Source organism: Phodopus roborovskii, unplaced genomic scaffold (assembly GCF_943737965.1).
Source record: "Phodopus roborovskii unplaced genomic scaffold, PHOROB, whole genome shotgun sequence".
NCBI classification, from domain to species: Eukaryota; Metazoa; Chordata; class Mammalia; order Rodentia; family Cricetidae; genus Phodopus; species Phodopus roborovskii.
This window is the reverse complement of record NW_026126598.1, coordinates 547,442-569,820: the sequence shown is the minus strand read 5'-3', so window position 1 is coordinate 569,820 and position 22,379 is coordinate 547,442. Positions and strand designations below refer to the sequence as shown.

Here is a 22,379-nt window from a genome sequence, read left to right as displayed (position 1 = left end):
CCGCTAACAGCGACTAGGGTCTGGCTTCAACACCTGAAACCACCTCGTACTGGTTTCTTTCAGCCTCCCCACAAAGAGGAAGCCCTGTGAACTTTCAAATTGTTAATGCTACTCCATCGCTCCTGCCTCCGACCCCAAAGAACCGAAGCATCATTGTTTTTTTTTTTGGTTCTGGAAATGATATTTTAAAATGTGTGTTTCTGTATTCATTTTCTGTCAAAAATTTTTGGGGTCCACATGGGATTTCCCCCTTTTCTCCTCGTCCTTCCCGGTGCCGGTAGAGGTGTCATTGAGTTTCTAGAGGTGTTTCTATCTGTGTCTTCGGCATCCGGATTACCTCAGTGGAGGTGGATGTGGGGGTGGGTGTGGGGGTGAGAGCCAGGGACAGTGAGTGTGAGAAGAGAAGGAACTGTAGATCCACCTCTGTGGAGAACTTTGGTCATTTGAATCCAGGTACTTTGGTTGCCAGTTGGAAGAGGCAGCGCCTGACTTTTTCAATACCCCATTTGTCGTTGTTGATGGGCCAGACACTGGGGTGAGAAGGTGGGGGAAGTCAAGTCCATTTAGTTAGGGCTGGTCATCCTTTGCCTCTGTATCTGTCCTGGAGGAAATGCTTAACTTCAATGAACCGATTGTGTTCTTTAAGCCCTGGAAAGTGAGAGTTGGGAATGTGAGAAAGTTCTTCCGATGAGGTCTCTCTAAACTTCTCACTTTATAAGCAGCATTTTTTTTTGTTCCCCCTCATCTTTTTTCTCTTCCCCCATCTTTTTTAAAATCAATGGATTCTGGAAGGATGAGGCATATATATATGGTTAGTGAACATTTAGTTAACTTGTGCAGAGTAAAAAGGCTCTGTAGTGAGAATTGTACATCCGGCCATTTTTAATAGTTAAATAGCCTTTAAGCATCAACTTAAAGTGGCTACATAAGTTAAGAAATACTTCTGCAACATAGAACTCCTTAAATAAGTGAGCCAGGCTTGGAAGTATTCCATTTATTACATAACAGAGTGCACCTAGAACCTTGATTATTAAACACAAAGTTCTGAAATATTGCCTGTGGGGATGTGATTCTTACAAGCTACCTTAAAAAGACATGTGGTTCCCATACATAAGCTCCATCCTGTTGAAAACATGTGATTTAGGGGTTTTAGATAAAAAAAGCTAATTCCAGAACATTTCATCAGCCCAAGATGAAAATGACTACACTGCATGACTCCCTTCTCCCGCCCTCTCCCTCCTCCCCTCTCCCTCCTCCCCTCTCCTCCTCTCCTCTCCGTTCTCCCCCTCTCCCCTCTCCTCCTCTCCTCTCCGTTCTCCCCCTCTCCGTTCTCCCCCTCTCCCCTCTCCTCCTCTCCTCTCCGTTCTCCCCCTCTCCCCTCTCCTCCTCTCCCCTCTCCCCCTCTCCCCCTCCCCCTTCTCCCCCTCTCCCCCTCTCCCCCTCCCCCTTCTCCCCTCTCCTCTCCCCCTCTCCTCTCCCCTCTCCCCTCCCCTCTCCCCCTCTCCCTTCTCCTTTCTCCCCCTCTCCCCTCCCCTCTCCCTCTCCCCCTCTCCCCCTTCTCCTTTCTCCCCCTCTCCCCTCTCCCCCTCCCCTCTCCCCCTCTCCCCTCTCTCCTCTCCCCCTCTCCCTTCTCCCCCTCCCTTCTCCCCTCCCTCTCCCCCTCCCCTCTCTCCCCTCTTCCCCTCCCCTCTCCCCCTCTCCTCTCTCCCTTCTCCCCTCTCCCTTCCCCCTTCTCCCCTTCTCTCCTCAGGGCTTCAGACATGGTCTGCTTTCTGCCCTGTGGGTTTGCCAATGCTAGATGCTTCATATAAATGGAGTCATAGAGTAGTGGTCTTTTTGTTTTTTTAACCTTGGAGGGTTTCTCTATGTAGCCCTACCTGTCCTGAAACTCACTCTATAGATCAGGCTGGCCTCGAACTCAGAGATCCACCTGCCTCTACCTCCTGAGTGTTGGGAATAAAGGCATGCCCCACCACCCCCAGCTTGAATAGTGGTCTTTTTTGTTCTTTTTATGATTGGTTTTTAAGCTCAGCCTAGTGTTTTCTGTGTTTCTCTATAGTAGCATGACTCATTGTTTCTTCTTGTGGACTAGTATATTCTATTACATGGATGTACCATATTGCTAAGTCCCTTTGTCTGCAAAGGAACATTGGGGTTGTTTCTACACTTTGGCCATTGTAAATACTATTGTTATTCTTTTTACATTTTGTTAAATTTAATTTGTGTGTGTGTGTGTGTGTGTTTCTGTGTTCATGTGCACTCCTGTGTACTATATGAAGGACAGAGGAGTCTGTTTTCACTTTCCATCATGGGTTCTGGAGCTTGAGTTTATGTGGTTGGGCTTACCTGGCAAACACTTTTAACCATTGAGCCCTAATATTGCTGTTCTTTTTGTTTGTTTGTTTGGTTTTTCCAGACAGGGTTTCTGTGTGTGGCTTTGGAGCCTGTTGTAGAGCTTGCTCTGTAGATCAGAGATTAGCCTACCTTTGCCTCCCAGGTGCTAGGATTAAAGGTGTGCATCACCAAACCCAGCAGCATTTTTTTAAATAATTTATTTGAATTTATGTGCATTGGTCTGTAGGTATCAGATCCCCTGAAACTGGAGTTACAGACAGTTGTGAACTGCCATGTGGGTGCTGGGAATTGAACCTAGGTCCTCTGGAAGAGCAGCCAGTGCTTTTAACTGCTGAGTCATCTCTCTATCTCCTAGGCTGCCGTTCTTTAATGTAGATGAATTTGAGAAGTTTCCAAAGCCATGAAAAAATAGTGGGTAAACTTAATGGCTTTTTCAGTGGTTTCCCCCATTCATTTTCAGACTCTTTGGAAGTGTAGCAGACTTCACAGTTCTGAATGTCAGCTGCCAACGATGCTGGTAGATGATGAAGCAGCTGAAGAGGACTCAGAAGCAGTCTCCTCCTTCAGGAGAGGCAAGCGTGTCTCCAGATGACAGAGCTTAACAATTTTTGTACGATATGGAGGACTTTGATTTGGTGAAAACATTACAAAAAATTTCCCCTTCTGTAGACTCTGACATCAGAAGTACTCCCCATTCTCTTGGGTTGAGCTTGTGTGCTAATAGGTAAGAATTGTTAGATACTATATTTCTTCCTTTTTTTTTTTTTTTTTTTTTTTTTGGTTTTTCAAGAAAAGGTTTCTCAGTGTAATAGTCCTGGCTGTCCTGGAACTTCTCTTTGTAGGCCAAGCTGGCCTCAAACTCATAGAGATCCGCCCACCTCTGACTCCCAAATGCTGGGATCAAAGGTATGTGCTACCACACTCACCAGAGAATCAGATAGCTTTAAATATAAAGATTTTTTTCCTTGATAAATTTACATATTATAAATAAACTACTTTAAAAACTTTTCGTTCTCTGCCTTCCTTGTGAGGGATTTGAAGTGGCTTTAAGGTTGTGTGTTATCCCATGGCATAAGGTAGTGAGAATGAGATGTAAGATTGTGAGAAATGGCCCAGAAGAAGCATCTGCTGCAGTGCTCTGTGGTAAGAGCTGGGCCCTGGCCCACATTTACCTCTTGTCCTATCTGGTGGCCCCTCTGAAATCCACTTGTAGAAGAAATTCCCTTTAGTGCTTGAATTGCCTGTACTTTTCTCATGAAGTTTGTCATTGAACTTGTATCCCTTTTCTTTTTGACTGATACTTAAATCCACCACGTTGAAAATAGATCATTGCAACTCTGTAAAGCCCTATGGACAACATATACTTTAGAGTTTACTATATTCTTGCTCTTGAATTTTTATTGATTCTTTTCTAGTCCTAACTTTATTATTTTAATATTTTCATTTTTATTGTGTATATGTGTATAAGAAAAAAAGCAGGTATATTCACTAAGTAAATAAAATTGTCCAGGGACTGGGGATGTAGCACTTTTGGTTGAATGCTTGTCTGGCATGCAGGAAGCCCAGGGTTCTGTTCCTTGTACAATATAGATCAGTAATCATGGCTCATGCCTGTAATTCCTGCACATGGGAGGAAAAGGCAGGAAGAACATCAGTTCAAGGTCATCCTCTCCTACATAGGGAACTTGAGGCCAGCCTAGCATACATGTGTCTGGAAAAAATAACAGTAATGGGGGGAGAGATGGCTCTGGTTAAGAGCACAGGCTCTTCTTCCAAAGGACCTGGATCCAATTCCCAGCACCCACATGGTAGCTAACAACTGTTTGTAACTCTAGTTCCAGGTATCCAACACCCTCATATAGGCATATATGTAGGTAAAACACAAATACACATAAGATAAAAGTAACTAAATTATTTTTTAAAAATCCAAAAATTAAAAAAAAAAAAAAGCCAATAAAAATCAAAATGTCCCTTTAACTACTAGACAGATTTAATGTCCTGAGTTATGTTTCGGGTGTTTATAAACAAATCTGAAGTCATTCTACATTTGGAAGTCTTCTGGAAAGTGTTAGTGTTCCATTATATATAATCCTGGCTATTGGCTCAATAAATCCTATCTATTGACTACTAATTGGCTTGGCAGAACTTTCATTCAAAGACAATCCAGCGATAAGCACAAGCTTATCACATGAAATCTGAGGGTCTGGTTACTAGAATTGACTGTCCTGGGTAGCCAAGAGAGACTCAGTTCACAATGAAGGGCTGTTGTTAAAGTGGGCCAAATGATCCTCTGGAATAATTCAGAGAAGCTGGGACATCTCCCTGTAGTTTGCTGGGGCTTTGGGGTGTTCCCTCAGCGCTGGAGAAGGTCTCTCTGTGGGGCTCAGAAAGAAGTGAGTGTGTCCTGTTGTCCTGTTTTCTCTTCTCTTTGTGATCAGATTTTTCAAAGTAGGTGCCATTAGGAGGATTAGGTATCAGTGGTTGTATACTGCTCTGCTAGATTTTGAACTGCTGAATTATTCAACACTTCGGTTGAATGAAGAAAACCATCTGAATTATTTATGTTTCAACAGAAGTAGTCCCCACCTTAGTACAAATGGGGTATCCTCTTTCTCAGGGAAGACCGGGCCACCTGTCATTCAAGGCACAGTCGAAGTCCTCACCGCTTTAACACAAGAGCTGCAAAACAGTGGCCGGACTGACTCAGAACTGTGGAAGAACTGTGAGGTATCTCACCTTGTTTTATTTGGGGGTTCTTGAAAAGAATTCCATTTAAATATTATATAAATGGGGCTCTACTGAATTGTTAGAAATTTATGTCCAGAAGAGCATGATATTTAACCTTAGGGCTAAAGTCAAATGACCAAGCATATAAACCGGGAGCTGATACCAAAGGAACAAGAGAGAGGAGACAGGGGACACTGTGGCCTCAGTAGATGCAGATTTGGATATTCCCTGTGAACTGAAGTCTTTGTTCCGAGGACCCTCAGACTGTTACAATTGTTGCTAATTACAGTCTTTTAGTGACTCCTCAAGTTGTCCCAGTTTTGATAACCCTAAATCTACTTTGCTTGGAGTACTCTGAATGCTCTGATAATAGATTAAGGCCTCTATCTAGTGCCCACACATTCTTCTGATGTGTTGAGCTGTCTGCTTTTCATGGCAGTGATTTCTTTGGTTCAACTGTGATGGAACTTTAATTCTTATGACTATCTCACAGCTGAAGCTTGGCATGGAAGCTGGTGGTGGTGTGCTTGCCTAGCACTGAAAACAAGCAGGGGGAGAAAAGGAAAGTCACAGAAACAGAGTTAGTCTAGACTGACACATAAGAGGATGCTTACAAATTTTGTTTTGGAAAATAATATTCAAGATAGCCTTTTCTTAATTGTGTGTGTGTGTGTGTGTGTGTGTGTGTATTTGTTTGTTTTTCTTATGTAGATCTGGCTGGCTTGGAACTCACTGTGTAGACCAGACTGACTTTAGTCTCACAGATAATTTGCCTGACTTTGCCTCCCAAGGGCTGGGACTAAAGGTCTATGCTACCATGCCGGGCCTCTTTGCTTTTTAGACTACATAAGAGGTTGTAATGCTTTATAGAAATGCAAACATAATTATAAAACTCTGAGCCGTAGATTTTGTTTAACATTAATTGTACTTTTAGAACCATAACTTGTTGTTTTTAGAATATAAAATGGAAAGGAAGACTTTCTGATTTAAGAATTCAGTAGCAGCCACCCCAAATGTAATCACTTTAAGGAATTTGCATTTTAAATAGACTGTTATACTAAAAAAACAAACTTTTCAGGTTTTTGGGAGGTGGTAGTAGTTTGAAGCAGGGTCTTAGGATGCTTGAATTCTTTCTGTAACCCAGCCTGGCCTTCAGTTCATGGCAGTCTTCCTGCCTTACCTCCCAAGTGTTGGGATTTGGGGTTTGCCATAGTTGGCAACTTAGCAGTTTTCTCTCTTGGTTTTTATGTTTTTCCACCTGACAATCACTGTGAGCTAATGAGGAAGACTCATAAGATTTCCTTGTGGGATGATCCTGTTAAGACACAGGATGGCCTGGTCTGGGGATGTTGCTCAGTGACTGTTGCATGTTTAGCATGCATGAATCCCTGGGTTCTAATCCAGCATTGAGGAAAACAAGTTTAATGAACTGTTTTTCCTGTGTGTCTGTGTATTCATTAGCTTGTGATCAGTAACATGTAAATAAGACCCAGAGCATCTACCACAGCACTGTTTATTTCTGGCAACTTGTGTTTATTAGACATTGTTACTTTAGTACTTTGAATCAGCACCTGACATCAGAGACAGACTGTATTTGTCGGTGTAATGTATTGACGTAAGAAAATGATTGAGCCTGGATTTCCCTGTGGATGACCTCCTGCAGGCTGCATTGGTTCCAGGCTCATAGCCTGGCCTGGGCTCTTGTTTACAGGCTCAGCCTCCTTCCTTGCAGGGTCAATGGAAGTTTGAGGAGGAAGGAGATGGGGCTGGAGTTTATAAGCCTGTTTCTGCTGTGTGTCTTCACTGATGTAATATTTATTTTACTATGTTTTGTGAATGCCCACCTGACTCTGTGAGGTTGACTACTCAATGAAGAGCCTCCTGCTGCTCCTTTATAAAAGGCAGTGCACTCCCTCGATGGTCACTTCCCTAGGACTAGTGTGTGAAAACAGTAGAAACCTCCACTATTTTAGAGTAGTGTTTCAGGAACGGAAAGGTCAGGTGTTATGTAAGCCTTAGTCTGATGGTTTCCCCCTGAATTTTATGTTTTCACCTCCCTATTGGAATAAAATTGTTTGATTCCTGTCACTCAAAAGGGACAAATCTCATTTGTTAAACATAAAACCTTCCTTATTCTGAGTGGGCAGAGTGACAATATCCTTAGTTTGCTTTAGGTAGAACTTTTTAGCATTTTAGCACTTTGGATTATGTATATAATAATAACAGTTATAGGATGAAAATAAATGTTTACAATTTATTGTCTTTTTGCCTGGTAGTACACTAGACACTTGTTTGCAGCACTCTTATTAGAGGCACTCACTCTGGAGACCTCTTTTTATAACAGGTTTTGTTTTTTTGTTTTTTTTAAAGTAAAGCAGTTCATATCATTCTAAAGTGAGATTTACAGGTAAAATAACTTATTTGTACTAACTTTTAAAAATTGGTTTGGGTGGTTTTTTATGCCTTTAGTCCCAGCACTTGGGAGGTAGAGGCAGGCAGGTTTGTAAGGCCAGCCTTTTCTACACAGCAAGTTCCTGGATAGCCAAGGCTACACAGAGAGACCCTGTTTAAAAAAAAAAAAAACATAGGGGCTGGAGAGATGGCTCAGAGGTCCTGAGTTTAATTCCCAGCAACCACATGATGGCTCACAACCATCTATAATGAGATCTGGTGCCCTCTTCTGGCATGCAGACATACATGCAGGCAGAACATTGTATACATAATTAAAAAAAAAAAAAAGTATAGGTAGCAGAGTGCTTGCTTATTATTCACCTAGGCCTAATGTCAGTCTGCAGCCATGCATGCCTGCTAATGTGCATGGTCATATACACACATGCACACATGCGGGAACACTTGCATACACCTCTATCTGTGGTATGAAGGAAATGGAAATTGTTTATAGCAAAAAAAATATTATTACAATATTACAGTGCTACATCTGTGCTCATAGCGTGTCTGTGAAGTTCTCTGGTGTCTGCAGTTTATAGACCCCTGTGAAGGGAGCAGCTAAAGAAGGAATCTACTGCTGATCCTCTGATGACTGAGATTAATGTTCTCTTCTGAGCTAGGGACCAGGTTCATTTCTGAAAGAGACTTCAGTTTGTTTGGGGCAATATGTACAAAACTGCGTAAAAATCGTTATTATTTTTCTAATATAAAACAGATATAAGGCAAGAAAGAGGATTGCTTGGGATGGTGGGAGGTGGAGATGGTCTGGGGTTGTGGGTTGGGAGGACGGCAGTGTTCGTGAAGAGCTGGGCAGGGAGCTTCCAAAGCTGGGAGGTGCAAGGCATTTCTACACATCCAAAGGTCAGGAAGAGGCTGGTGTGTGGCGATCAAGAGGTACAGAGTTGGTGTGGAGTTGGGAGGAATGTAGCAGCCAGGCAGTACAAGGCAGTAAACAGTGATGGGGTGGAGAGCCTGGAAGGTTTTAAACGGCAAAGCTGGTTTTCAGGGTGGCTCCTCACTGATACCGTGTGTCACTTGCATACCATCTACTTTTGAGCAGGTAGGCACCAGACTTTAAGATGGGGTTTGTCCTTCTGGAGAATGTGTGCCCCTGTCTTGCCTTGTGTCTCTAAGGGAAGTGCTTACTGCTCTTGGTAGTCAGGGGGAATCATGACCTTAATGTGGGTTCTGAAGGGAAATTGAGGCCAATTCTTCATTCCTTGCACTCTGAACTCCGCACTGTTTGGAACCCTTTAGTGACAGTAAAAGCATTCTACTGTTTTATTCTATTTTAGGATGTGAGACTCTTTTGGGTACATTTCAGTACTTAAGGAAATTGTTAGCTTTTATGGGGGATAGGATGAGGAACTGAAGACAAATCTGGAGGCTGGGGAGGTGGCCTCGTTAACAGAGAAAGTGCTTGCCAAATAAGCGTGAGAACCTGATTTCGATTCCTAGCACCCACATAAAAAGCTGGGGAGGGCAGTGGCTCTTGTAGTCCTAATGTTCTAAAAGTAGAACTGGGGCTCCTGGGTTAGCTTTGCATAATTGGCAAGTCTCAGATCCCAGTGAGAGAGTCTGTCTCAAAAAACAAGGTGGGTAGCTCCTGAGAAATGACAATTGAGGCTCATTTCTCTCTGGTTTCATACATGTACACACATGCATGAGTGCATACACACATATATGCACATGTGCACATGCACAGACAAGGTACAGCTATTAGGAGATCTTTTGTCTTGTCTAGTCCAGGCCAGTCTCCCTCCTGCCCCAGCTTAATGAGTGCTGGGACTATAGGTATATACTATTGTAGGTACTATTTAATGATTTATTAATCAGAAATAACAGTAGGTAAGGATGCTTGCCTCTAGGCCTAATGACCTGGGTTCATCCTCTGGACACCACATGGTAGAAGGAAAGAACTGCCTTCCATGAGAAATTCTTAAAAGACTATAACAACAGAGCTGGAGATGGCTCAGTGATTAAGAGCACAGGCTGCTTTCCAGAGGACCAGCATTCCATTCATCCATCCATTCATTCATAGCACCTACATGGCTGCATGTTACCTGTAGCTGCCCTCTTCACAGGGAGGCATCAGGCAACAACAGAAGACAATTTAAGGTTCCTTTTGAGGGTCTGGAGAGATGGCTCAGTGGTTAAGAGCACTGGCTGCTCTTCTAGAGGACCTGGGATCAATTCCCAGCACCCACATGGCGGCTCACAGCTGTCTATAACTCCAGTTCCAGGGAAGTCATGCAGTCAAAACACCATGTACATAAAATAAAATAAAAATAAATATTGGAAAAAAGATTCCATCTGAAAAATAAGGCACAAATTCATTTTTAATAAATAAGGCACAGGTTATTAAAAATAAGACTTGCAGATTTACCCAGATTGCAGATTACATTAAAAAAGATACTTAACCTTTACATTTGTAGGGTTGTACTAAATATAAAATTTGAACTATTTAAACTGGCCTGTAAATTTCACACTAAAATAATAATTTAAAAAATGTATTTTTCCAGGTTTGGTGCCTATAATGTAGGAGTCTAAGGCAGGAGGATTGTTTTGAGGTTGAGCCCAGACTGGGCTACATAGTGGGTTTCAGGCCAGCCTGGGCTACAGAGTGAGACCCTGTCTGAAAAAAGTCAGACAATGAAGGGGGATGTTCCTCACTAGAGCATTTTTCTTGTGATGTCTTAGTTTAAACTCAGTGAAGGTTCTTTATAATTTTTTAGGCCAGGTGGTTGCAGCTGTTCAGTGTGGTTGAGCGACGGTGCCAGGAGCAGATTGTCGCCCAGCAGGAACAGTTCCACAGGCAGATCCAGGTAAGGTGCCTTGACCATTGATGCTGTTTATTTGTGAGATTTGCAGACAAAGCAGTTCATGCATTAATTTTTTTATGAAAATAAGACATCATACTTAGAGAAATAGTATTAAAAATGTTTAATGTACTTTTTTACCCTGTTTGTTGTCAGCGCATCCAGGAGGAGATAAGGAAGTTAGTGAGGCTACAGCTCAGCAATGCTCCCTGGCCTCCCTGTAGCAGCAGTTCTGTGAGTGGGCAGGTGTCCTCAGAAAGCCAAATGGGCTTCTTTTCTGAAAACAGCGAAAGAAATGAGTCTGTTATCAGTTACCCAGAGTCTAAGGAACCCGAGACACAGCCAGAATCATCCATGTCCCATCCAGACTGCAATGTGGACAGCAGCTCATTGAGTAGTGGCTACGGCACCTTCTGCATCCTGGAGATGAACACCCACAAGGCTAAAGAGCCCACGGAGCCTGTGGAGCCTGGGGCGGCTTCCCAGGGGCAGCACACAGCCCCTGCCGTGCAGGCACATGCCCCTGTAGGTGGCACAGCAGCCATAAACTTTTTTGCACAGACCCCTGAAGAGCTTTGTGCATCTCTAAAGGAAGATGTCTCCATTTTTCCTGGTGATTTTCAACATGATTTTCTTGGTGAAAACAAGATTTCAGAAGTATACAGTGGAAAAGCAAGTAGGTAAGTAGAATTCCTCTAATTTGAAGGGACTTCTACTTGTTTATTAATGGCATTTAGGATGTAGTAAATAAGGTTCTTTTTTATTTGGTCCATAGTAGAATGACAGGTATTTGGATACAGATCAGTTTTATCATTAAAACCTGACTCTACCATTGGAGTTGCAGGTGGAGAACTGAAATCAACAATCCACAGTGTATTATGACTCCTTACTCTTCCTGTGTGCAGTGCTTTAAGATTGTTAAATGTGGGCTGGATAGAGGACTTGGCAGTTAGGAGCTCTGGCTGCTCTTTTATAGGACCTGGGTTCTGTTCCCAGCACAAACATGGGAGGTTAACAATTTTTTTTTTTTTTTGAGGCTAACAATTATAATTGCAGTTCCAGTTGATCTAACACCCTCTCCTAGCCCCCTTGGGTACTACACACGTGTAGTGCACATATATAGCATGCAGGCAAAACACCTATACACAAAATCTTTAAAAAATACTCTTAAACTTAGGCTGTGTATGATGATGCTTGGGAGGCAGAGGCAGGAGGATCTCTGAGTTGGAGGCCAACCTGGTCTATAGCGTGAGTTCTAGGACATCTAGGACCATCTCCAAAAGAAAAGAAAAAACAAAAATCAGAAATCTCCCAAAGTCAAAAAAATGACAACAAATCTTAGGAAATTTTGTGGTTTACTCTTAAGTTTTCAGTTTTACACATCTGAAATGTGTTTTAGAAGGTAGGCATGGTGGTGCATGCCTTTAATCCCAGCAGAGGCAGGTGTATCTCTGTGAGTTCAAGGCCAGCCTGATTTATATAGCAAGCTCCAGTACAACCAGGGCTGTATAATAGAGAGATCCTGTTTCAAAAAAAAAAAAAAAAAAAAAAAAAAGGGAGAGAGAGTTAGGAGACAAGAAAATCAGGTTCAGTGGGATGGTCCTGGATAAAGGTGCTTGCCATGCAAGCTTGGTGACCTGAGTTCTATCTGCAGAACCCATGGTGGAAAGAGAAAACTGTTCTACAGAGTTGTTCTCTGGCCTTTATGTGTACACTGTGACATAGACACATAAATGAATGAATGAATGAATGAATGAATGAATGAATGACAATTTAAGGAAACAAAATTTGCAGTTGGAGAGATGTTTGGTGGTTTAAGAGTGCTTGCTGCTGTTACAGAGGACCTGAGTTCAATTCCCAGCATCCACACAGTGGCTCACAATGACCTGTAACTCTAAAGTGTAGGGTCCTAATGTCTTCTTCTAGACACACATGCAGTATTCATACATCCATCTAGGCAAAATGTGCATACACATATGTTTTTACTTTTTAACTTTATGTGCATTGGTATTTTGTGAGGGTGTCAGATCACCTGGAGCTGGAGTTACAGTTGTGTGCTACTGTGTGGGTGCTGGGAATTGAACCTGGGCCTCTTAACCTCTGAGCCATCTTTCCAGCACCAGTATGAATACACTTTTAAAATAAGAAAGATTTAGGAGAATCAGTAAAACATTATTCTTTCTTGTTTTTGTTTTTTTGAGACACAGTCTCTCTATGTAGTCCTGGCTATCCCAGAACATGCTGTATAGACTAGTCTGGTCTCAAACTTACAAAGATCTGCTGCCTTTGCCTCCCAAGTGCTAGAATCAAGATGTACATCGTTGCATCTGCCCCTTTGTAGTAGCAGAAAAGCAAAACACTACCCACTGAAGCACTAGGTACTGTGCTGACTAAAGGCTTTAAAGAAAGTAATCTTATTTTTCTCTTTTTAAGTAGTAAGTCTATAACATCATGGGCACAAAAGCTGAAACAGAACCAGCCAAAGCAAGCACATACAGAAGATGGCTACTCAAGACCTAAGCCAGGGAGCGAGTCAAACAGGAAGCCTCCAGTTGAAACAGTAGGTGATGTGTGACTCATGTAATATGCCATGGCCATGGCTCCTGATTGCTGTGTTTTCAGTCCTGTGTTTATTACAAATATATGTGTATGTGTGTGTGTGTGTGCTTTTTTTTTTTTTTTTTTTTTTTTTTTTTTTTAATTTGGAAACAGGGTTTCTTTATGTAATTCTGGCAGTCCTAGAATTCACTCTGTAGACCAGGCTGGCCTGGAACTCACAGAGATCCATCTGCCTCTACCACCCAGCTTTTTTTTTTTTTTTAAGACTTATTTAATTTCATATATATGAATGTTTTCTTGCATGCATGTATATGTACCATGTACATGCAATGCCTCTGGAGGCCAGAAAAGGGTATGGGATCCTGTGGCGCTACTGGTGGTTATGAGCCACCATGTGGCTGCTGGGAACCAAGCCCCTATCTGTAAGAGCAGCCACTGCTCCTAACTGCTGAGCATTTATTTGTTCAGCCTTGAATTTCACAAATCTTTTTTAGTCTCAGGGTTGACTATGTTTTACTATAAATCCAGCTTCTTTAGTAGGCTGGACATTAGAATTAATGAAGGACAAAATTCTACAAAAATGAAGAATGAGAGATGGCTAAAAGTGGTAGCTGCTTTTTAGAGGACCTGAGGTCAATTCCTAGCACCCAATGGGTGACTCACAACAGTTTGTGCTCCAGGGGATCTGATGCCCTTTTCTGGCCTCCATGAGCACTGTATCCACATGCATAGACATACATGCAGGCAAAGCAGCCGTACATATAAAATTTAAATGGGGGAAGGCTTGCAGAGCCCCTGTTCTCTTTGTATGAAATGTTTGCATTTAGCAAGAAAGTGATCCATAAAAAAAAAAAAAAAAAAAAAAAAAAAAAAGCCGTAGTTTACTGGGTGGTAGTGGTGCAGACCTTTAATTCCAGCACTCAGGAAGGTAGATCACATGAGTTCTAGGCTAGCCTGGTCTACAGAATGAGTTACAAATAGCCAAAGCTATATAGAAAAACCCTGTCCTGAAAAACCAAAAATAAACAAACAAATAAATAAAATAAAAAGCTTTGACTGGGGGTAGCTCAATGGAAGAGTATTGTCTGACATGCACATGAGGCCTAGGTACTATTCTCCAGCACAGCTAAGTACACCTTCACATAGTATGTGTTGGTAGTACATTGCAACAAGTAGTACTGTGTGTGCCAAGCACTTTGAAATACCTTTCTTAAGATTGTTGAAATTTGGGCAGTGCTGATTTTATAATCTGAATTGCAAATTGATAATAGATTAATTTTTTTTCTTGTGGCTGGTTTGCTATGTTATATAACCCAGACTGCCTCCTTCTCCTCCCTCCCAGATTCCTGAGTAGCAGGATTGTGATAGCATACCACTATGCTTTGCAAGATGAAATGTTTACTTTTGCTGACCCAGCAATTCTGTCATTAAAGGGTCATAGACACAAAGTTCCAGTATGTGTGTGTTGCCACCATGGCCTAAACTGTAATGGGATAGCACTGCTTAGTGTCCTACATGCAGGTTCCAAAATTAAATTCTTGAACGAGCTGAGGGCTCAGTGCCTTTGGAATGGGGTGTGTCCTGATCGTCATGAACACGGGCTTGCCGTTATCCTAGAGAAAATGTCTAATAAAAAAGTCATGAGTTCCTCAGTCTTGATTATTTTTCTTTTTGCATTTATCTATTTACTTACTTTTTACTTACTTGGGTGTGGGTGTGCACACTAAGCCCACATGTGGAAGTCAATGAACAACTTAGGAGAGTCAGGCTCTGGAGATGGAACTCAGGTTGTCAGGCATGGCAACAAGCACCTGTACCCTCTGAGCCACCTCACTTCCTTGTCCCTTGGCCTTTTAAAAATTTTTTTATTTTTATTTGTTGAGGCTGGGTCTCACTGTGTAGCCCTGGCTGGCTGGAACTCACTCTGTAGACCAGGCCGGCCTGGAACTCATAGTGAGCCACATGTCTCTGCTTTCTGAGTGCTGGGATTAAAGGGGTGTACTACCATGCTTGGCTTCCCTCAGACTTTGAAAGGGATTGCTTATTTGTCTTGTAGCAGCGTGCTCCCCACCTCTTTTTTTGAGGCACAGTCTCATACTGTAGCCCAGGTAACACTGCATGTGTGTTAACCCTCCTGCCTCAGTGTCTGAGGTGTAGAGATTACAGGGGTGAGGCACCACGTTTGGTATGTTCCCTCTTTCAGCTTGTACTGTGTAGTTCTGTGTAGTTCATGGAGCTCTCCAGGTTGGTGGTGAAGAGGGCGGGAGTGAAAGTGAAGCTTCATGAACCACAGAGCTTCTGAAGCTAGATGAGCCTGTCAGTGCTTTCTGCAGGGTAGTCTGGAAAGGCCCATCAGCGCGCTGCAGTCAGGCTCTCATTTTGATATCATTTTTGGGGGATGGTAGTCTGAAACTATTTGGAGATTAGGGTAGAAATTTGTTCTTTTCTTTGTAGTTATTTGAGATAAAGTGAGAACATTCTCCTACATAATAGTTTCTTTTGGTTTCTAAAACCGAATACTGAAACGCCATCTCACTCTCCACCCACGAGCGGTAGGGTCTCCCTACATAGATCAGGCTGGTCTTCAACTTGTGATCCTCCTGTCTCTGCTTTCTGACTTGTAGGGTTGCATGTGTACATAAGCCCTGCACCATGCCCACCTCATTCTCACGTGTGTACGTGCTGAGTGCCTGTCTACTGCCACACCTTCAGCCCCAAGACTTTCTTACTGCTGGTTTGTGGTTTTACTCCTGCTGGAGTCAGTGGCCTCTTACAGAGATCTGTGGATGTGACTCACTCTGTATTTGGTGTTGCCTCGTGGTTCCCAGGCTTCACTGTATGTTGGGAGTCACCTGAGATTTAAAAGTATACTGCTGGTTGCTTGTGCTAGTTCTGACTGCTAGGGGATTGGGTCTGCCTGTTGTGAAGTTTTATATTCATGGACATTGGTGTGGTGTGTGAGGGCCTCTAAAACGTAGTCCCAGGGTGATTTGGTTATGTGGTGTGTTTGGAACAGGTTTGCCCGGCTGTCCTCATCAGGTCAGCCACCACCCTCAAACTGCTGATAGGACCCCTTGCAGCTAATTTATCCCAAGTCCCAGCAGGGCAGCCAGAGGAGGGGTGGTTTCTTCTACCGTCCCCTGGGCAAGATTAATTGTCCTTATGGAGGGTATATTTGGCATTAAATCATTTGGGGAGACCAGGTTTCTTTGGTGTCACTGAACTTTAAATGATTTTGAGGTGGTACTGGCTGGTGATGTGGGGATGGCATGCCCGCTGCAGTTCTTTGTTAGAGAATTCTGGATTCACAGACATTGGAAACTTGACTTGAGCCTTTCTCTGCACCCAGTGTTTTCAGTTTCATCCCACAATAGGACTGCTTAGCAGAATTCTCCTCTGATGGGCTTTTCCTCTTGCACTGTGCTGTTTTATTCTGGGAAATAGCTACTTTGAAGCCCATCTTGACTTCGTGTATTGTGTGACACAAACATTTTCCAGAACTAAGTTGTTCTTTGTTTCCATTTCATGCACTGAAGGACTTGGGTTTCTTTGATAGGCCATTAGACTATGTTCCTCAGCAGGTCCTTGAGCTAGGCTCAGGCCAGCATCTTTGGCTAAGAGAGAGAGGGCTTATGTTTAGAAGGCCTTTGTTGAATGATGCTATTACTTTATTTCAAGTGGCCCTTCTCTTCGGTGGATGGCCTTTTAAGGGCGGTGTGGCTGTGGGGGTGGGGCCTCACTTGCCCAGAAAGCTTGCAGCCAGCTGTTGTATATAGCAACATTCTAGTGCATTGTGTGTGTTTGTTCCTGGCCTGAGGACCAAACCTTAGAAGCAGTATGAAGTCTAAATATTTCACTTGGGAGTATTTGACTTGGTCCTCGATAGTCATGTTCCCAGACTGGAGCAGTCAAGAGTTCTAAGAAACAAATGGTGACTTAGGAATGTGTCTTGATAGAAAGAGATGGAATGATACCCTGTGCAGCAGACTTGAGATTAGCTTGTTCCTTCTAATCAAGTGCTGCCCAGCTCCTCTGACTTGAGGATGGAGAGGAGGAGCATCTAGCAAGACATCCATGAAAGTGTTGCTGAGTGTGGTGGCATGGGCCGTTAATCCCAGCACTCTGGAGGCAGAGGGTGACAGTATCTGAGTTGCTATTTCCAGGACTTCCAGGGATACACAGAGAAAATTTGTCTTGAAAAACCAAAACTAAAATTAAAAAAAAAAAAAAAAAAAAAAAGGAAGAAAGAAAAAGAAAACATTCCTGTTATGTCCCTGTTACACATCTCTGTTTGAGACAGCTTTTCTTTGTAGTGGTGATCATGAAACCAACAAAGGCCCTTTGTGTGTGGAGGCATTCCACTGTGCTATGCTCATTCCCAGATAATAGTTTTGTGTGTGACAGTATTAGAGGTACTATGAGGAAAGAGTGGTGACTCACTGTTTTTGTTTCTTTAAAAAGATTTCCTTTTTATTTTTGTGTGTGTGTGCGCGCGCACGCGCGCGCATGTGCGCATGTGCCCCTGCAAGAACCTATGGAGGCCAGAAGATGGCATTGGATCCCCTGAAGTGGAGGAGTTATAGGTGGTTATGAACCATCTGATGTGAATGAGGACTATGAACAGAACCAGAGTCCTTTGCAAGAGAAGTACTTGCTCCTAACTGGGCTACCTCTTCAACTTCGACATCTTATTTTGTTTTTTAATCAGATTGGGAAATAAGCACTTTTGGCCTTTACTGGGACTAGCAACCACTGTTTGCTATGAGAAGTAACAGGCTGAGAGCCTGGTGGTATACACCTGCAATCCTAGCACTTAGGGAATAGAGGGAAGGACTATGAATCCAAAGCCAGCCTGGAACTGCATAGTGAACTCTAGTCTAGCCTGGGCTATATAATATGACAAGACTCTGTATCAAAAACTCAAGGACTTGGGGCTGGAGAGATGGCTCAGTGGTTAAGAGCATGGGTTGTTCTTCTAGAGGAACTGGGTTCAGTTCCCAACACTCATATGGTGGCTCACAACCATCTGTAACTTTAGACTCAGGTAACCCAGGACCATCTTCTGGTATCCATGGGCACCAATTATAGAAATGGTACACAGGCAAACAGGCAGGCAAAATACCCAAACACATAATGATGGTGATGATAAATAATTAAAACCCCAAAGCAAGGGCTAAGGAATGTAGTTTATGGCAAAGTGCCTTTCTAGCATGGCCAGTGACCTGGGTTTAACCAACACTACACACACACACACACACACACACACACACGCACGCACGCACGCACGCACGCACGCACGCACACACACACACACACATAGGGAGAGAGAGAGAGAAATCTGTAATTGGGGGTGTGAAAATGATGTGTTTTAGGTTATCCTGGGCAAGACCCTGTCTCAAAGAAACATAAGGGAGGGCTAGATTGTAGCTTAGTGGTAGAGCATTTTGCCTAGTGTGCCCAGAGACCTCCCTGGGTTCAATGTTGTTCACAGACAACTCAAAAGTAATTTTTTTATTTGAGGTTCATATTGATTTGTGGTTTTGAGTCATTTGATTTATTAAAGTTGTGATGATATAAATAGATTAGTACCTTAATTTTTTTCTTTCTTTTTGCTCCCTCCCCTCCCCTCCCCCAAGGCAGGGTTTTTCTTTGTAGCTCTGGATGTCGTGGAACTTGCTCTGTAGACTAGGCTGGCTTCAAACTCACAGAGATATGCCTGCCTGTGCCTCCTAAGTGCAGTGATTAAAGGTATGTGCCACTGTGCCCTGCTAATTTTTTCTTATTATTTTTATTTTACAAATCGATCCCAGTTCCCCCTTCCCCCCTCTGCCCCTCCCTCCCTCCCTTCCATGCCCTCCTACCCTCTCCTCACATCCCCCCCCCAAATCTACATGTAGGGTGATGCCTTCCAGGAGGGGTTATCTAAATCTGTTAAGTCATTTGGAGTAGGGACTAGGCCTTTTCTCCTGTCTCTAGGTTAAGGTTAAGGGAGTATCCCTCCATGGGGAATGTGCTCCCAAAGTCCTTTCTTGCACCAGGGATGCATCCTGGTTCCACTGTCAGAGGTCCCTTAGACTGCCCAGGCCTTCTAGCTGAGACCCATGTTCAGGGGGTCTGAGTCAGTCCCATGCTGGATTCCCAGCTATCAGTCTGGGGTCCCTTTAGCTCTTCCTTGTTCATCTGTCTCTATGTGATTCTGTACCCTGGTCTTGTCCTCCCTCTCTGCATCTGGATTCCAGTTTGGCTCAGTGTTCAGTTGTGGGTGTCTACTAGATAAGGGCTTTATGATAGTGGATAAGTTAGTCATCGTTCTCATTATCAGGAAAGGGCATTTATGGTAGCCTTTCCACTGTTGTTCAAATTGTTAGTTGGGGTCAGTCTTGTGGGTCTCTGGACATTTCTCTCTATTTAGTTTTCTCTTGAAACCTATAATGGCTCCCTCTTTAATGGTCTCTTTCTCTCTCCTCTCATCTATTCCTCCCCTGGCTCAATCTTCCTAGTCCTACGTGCTTTCCTCTTCTCCCTTTCTCTTTCTCCTAGCTCTCTCTCCATTCACTCCCCCCATGCTCAGGAGATCTTGTCTCTTCCCCCTTCTGTGAGGAACCTTATATGACTCTCTTAGAATCCTCCTTGTATCCTAGTTTCTTTGGCGGTGTGAATTATAGGCTGGTGATCCTTTGCTCTATGTCTAAAAATCCATGTGAATACATACCATGTTCCTCTTTTTGTGCCTGGGTTACCTCATTCAGGATGGTTTCTTCAAGTTCCATCCATTTACCTGCGAATTTCAAGATTCCATTGTTTTTTCCACAGAGTAGTATTCCATTGTGTAGATGTACCACATCTTCTTTATCCATTCTTCAGTTGAGGGGCATCTAGGTTGCTTTCAGGTTCTTGCTATTACAAATAATGCTGCTACAAACATAGTTGAACACATGTCTTTGTTTCATGGATGTGGATCATTTGGGATTGCCAGGTCCTGTGGTAGACCGATACCCATTTTCCTGAGGAACTGCCATACTGATCTCCAAAATGGCTTTACAAGTTTGCACTCCCACCAGTAGTGGAGGAGTGTTCCCCTTTCTCCACATCCTCTCCAGCATAAGTTGTCATAATTTTAGCCATTCTGGCAGGAGTAAGATGATATCTCAGAGTTGTTTTGATTTGCATTTCCCTGATAGTTAAGGATGTTGAGCACTTTCTTAAGTGTCTTTTAGGCTTTTTGATTTCCTCTATTGAAAATTTGCTATTCAGTTCTGTACCCCATTTTTTAATAGGGTTATTTGGTGTTTTGTTGACTAGTTTCTTGAGTTCTTTGTATATTTTGGAGATCAGCCCTCTATCAGATGTAGAATTGGTAAAGATCTTTTCCCAGTCTGTGGGCTGCCGTTTGGTCTTGTCAACTGTGTCCTTTGCCTTACAGAAGCTTCTCAGTTTGAGGAGGTCCCATTTATTAATTGTTCATCTCAGTGTCTGTGCTACTGGAGTTATGTTCAGGAAGTGGTCTCCTGTATCAATTTGTTCAAGGGTACCTCCCACTTTCTCTTCTAAGAGGTTCAGTGTGGCTGGATTTATGTTGAGGTCTTTGAACCTCCCATTTGGACTTGAGTTTTGTGCATGGCATGGTTCTATCTGCAGTCTTCTACACACCATCATCCAGTTGTGCCAGCACCATTTGTTGAAGATGCTTTCCTCCTTCCATTGTATACTTTTAGCTGTTTTGTCAAAAATCAGGTGTTTGTAGGTGTGTGGGTTAATGTCAGGATTTTCAATTCAATTCCATTGGTCTACCTGTGTATTTTTGTGCCACTATCAGGCTGTTTTCAGACTACAGACTATAGCTCTGTAGTAGAGCTTAAAGTCAGGGATGGTGATGCCTCCTGGCGTTCCTTTATTGTACAGGGTTGATTGGGCTGTCCTAGATCTTTTGTTTTTCCATATAAAGTTGATTATTATCCTTTCAAGGTCAATGAAGAATTGTGCTGGGATTTTAATGGGGATTGTATTGAATCTGTAGATTGCTTTTGGCAAGATTGCCATTTTTACTATGTTTATCCTACCTATCCAAGAGCATGGGGCAATCTTTCCATTTTCTGTTATCTTCTTTAATTTCTTTCTTTAAAGACACAAAGTCCTTGCTATATAGGTCTTTCACTTGTTTGGTAAGCATTACCCTAAGATACTTTGTGTTGTTTGTGGCTATTGTAAAGGGTGATGTTTCTCTGACTTCTTTTTTTCTCAGCCCTTTTGTCTCAGTATGTAATAGGGCTACTGGTTTTTTTTTGAGTTCTCTTGTATCCTGCTAGTTTGCTGAAGGTGTTTCTCAGTTGTAGGAGTTCCCTGGTAGAGTTTTTTTGGGTCGCTTATGTAAACTATCATATTATCTGCAAATAGTGAAAGTTTGACTTCTTCCATTCCAATTTGTATCCCCTTGATATCCTTTTGTTTTCTTATTGCTTTAGCTAGAACTTCAAGTACAATATTGAAGAGATATGGAGAGAGAGGGCACCCTTGTCTTGTTCCTGATTTTAGAGGAATTGCCTTAAGCGATTCTCCCTTCAGTTTGATGTTGGCTGTTGGTTTACCGTATATTGCTTTTTTTTTTTTTTTTTTTTTAAATAAGTGACTAATTCTAGATTTCTCAAATTACTGCCAGGAATCACTATTGGACTGTAAATACAGTTTAGTTCTGAACTCAAAGATCACGCTTGCCTTTGGCTTTCTAGTTCCATGTAACAATCCTCTAGCTCCACCATGATGCAGAAGGCCACACTGTTCATCTTCCACATTGCGTTCTTGCAGCCGTGGAGAACCGACACTGCTCTTCATGCCCTGCTGAGGCCCCTGTACCAGGCTTAACTCTTGGCATATTCCGGGGTCAGCAGTGTGTGCCTAATGCATTTAGCTGCTCATCGATTGTACTCTGTTCTCTCTTGCAGTCCAACCTTGCTGCTGCCGCCACACATCCTTGTGCCTTTTACCTCAGTAAACCAACTGAAAGCCCAAGTTCTTGTATGTCTGACTCAGGAACAGGTATGGAATTTAAATTATCTTTTTTAAAATTTTTAAAATTTAATTAATTTTCAAAATTTTATATGTGTTGGTGTTTTGCCATGGGTGTTGGATTCCCTAGAACTGGAGTTAGACAGTTGTGAGCTGTGATGTGGGTGTTGGGACTTGAACCCAGGTCCTCCTGAAGAGCAGTCAGTACTCTAACCACTGAGCCATCTCTCCAGTCCCCCTCTATTACATTTAGTTTGAGTCAGGACTCACTATGTAGTCTTGGCTGTCCTGGAACTCAATATATAGATTAGTCTGGCCTTTAACTCAGAGAGCCTCTTGGCTCTACCTCCTTAGTGCTGGGATTAAAGGCGTGTGCCAGCATATGGTCTGGAACTTAAATTTAAAAATAAAATCTAACCTTTAATTTATGCATATGAGTGTTTTGCTCACACATGTGATTATGCACCA

The 22,379-nt window shown here is 42.7% G+C and overlaps 1 protein-coding gene across 1 annotated transcript in view; it reads left to right on the top strand.

Moving 5' to 3' along the window:
• The first annotated feature begins 2,818 nt into the window (after positions 1–2,818).
• The window catches only part of Mphosph9 (M-phase phosphoprotein 9), a 59,986-nt gene continuing 40,425 nt past the window's right edge, over positions 2,819–22,379 (top strand). The window contains exons 1-6 of the mRNA XM_051205061.1: positions 2,819–3,079; positions 4,929–5,082; positions 10,266–10,355; positions 10,506–11,029; positions 12,783–12,909; positions 21,848–21,941. Of these exons, the coding sequence (XP_051061018.1) occupies positions 2,973–3,079; positions 4,929–5,082; positions 10,266–10,355; positions 10,506–11,029; positions 12,783–12,909; positions 21,848–21,941 (1,096 nt within the window). The 5' untranslated portion in view covers positions 2,819–2,972. The remainder of the gene's footprint in view (positions 3,080–4,928; positions 5,083–10,265; positions 10,356–10,505; positions 11,030–12,782; positions 12,910–21,847; positions 21,942–22,379) is intronic.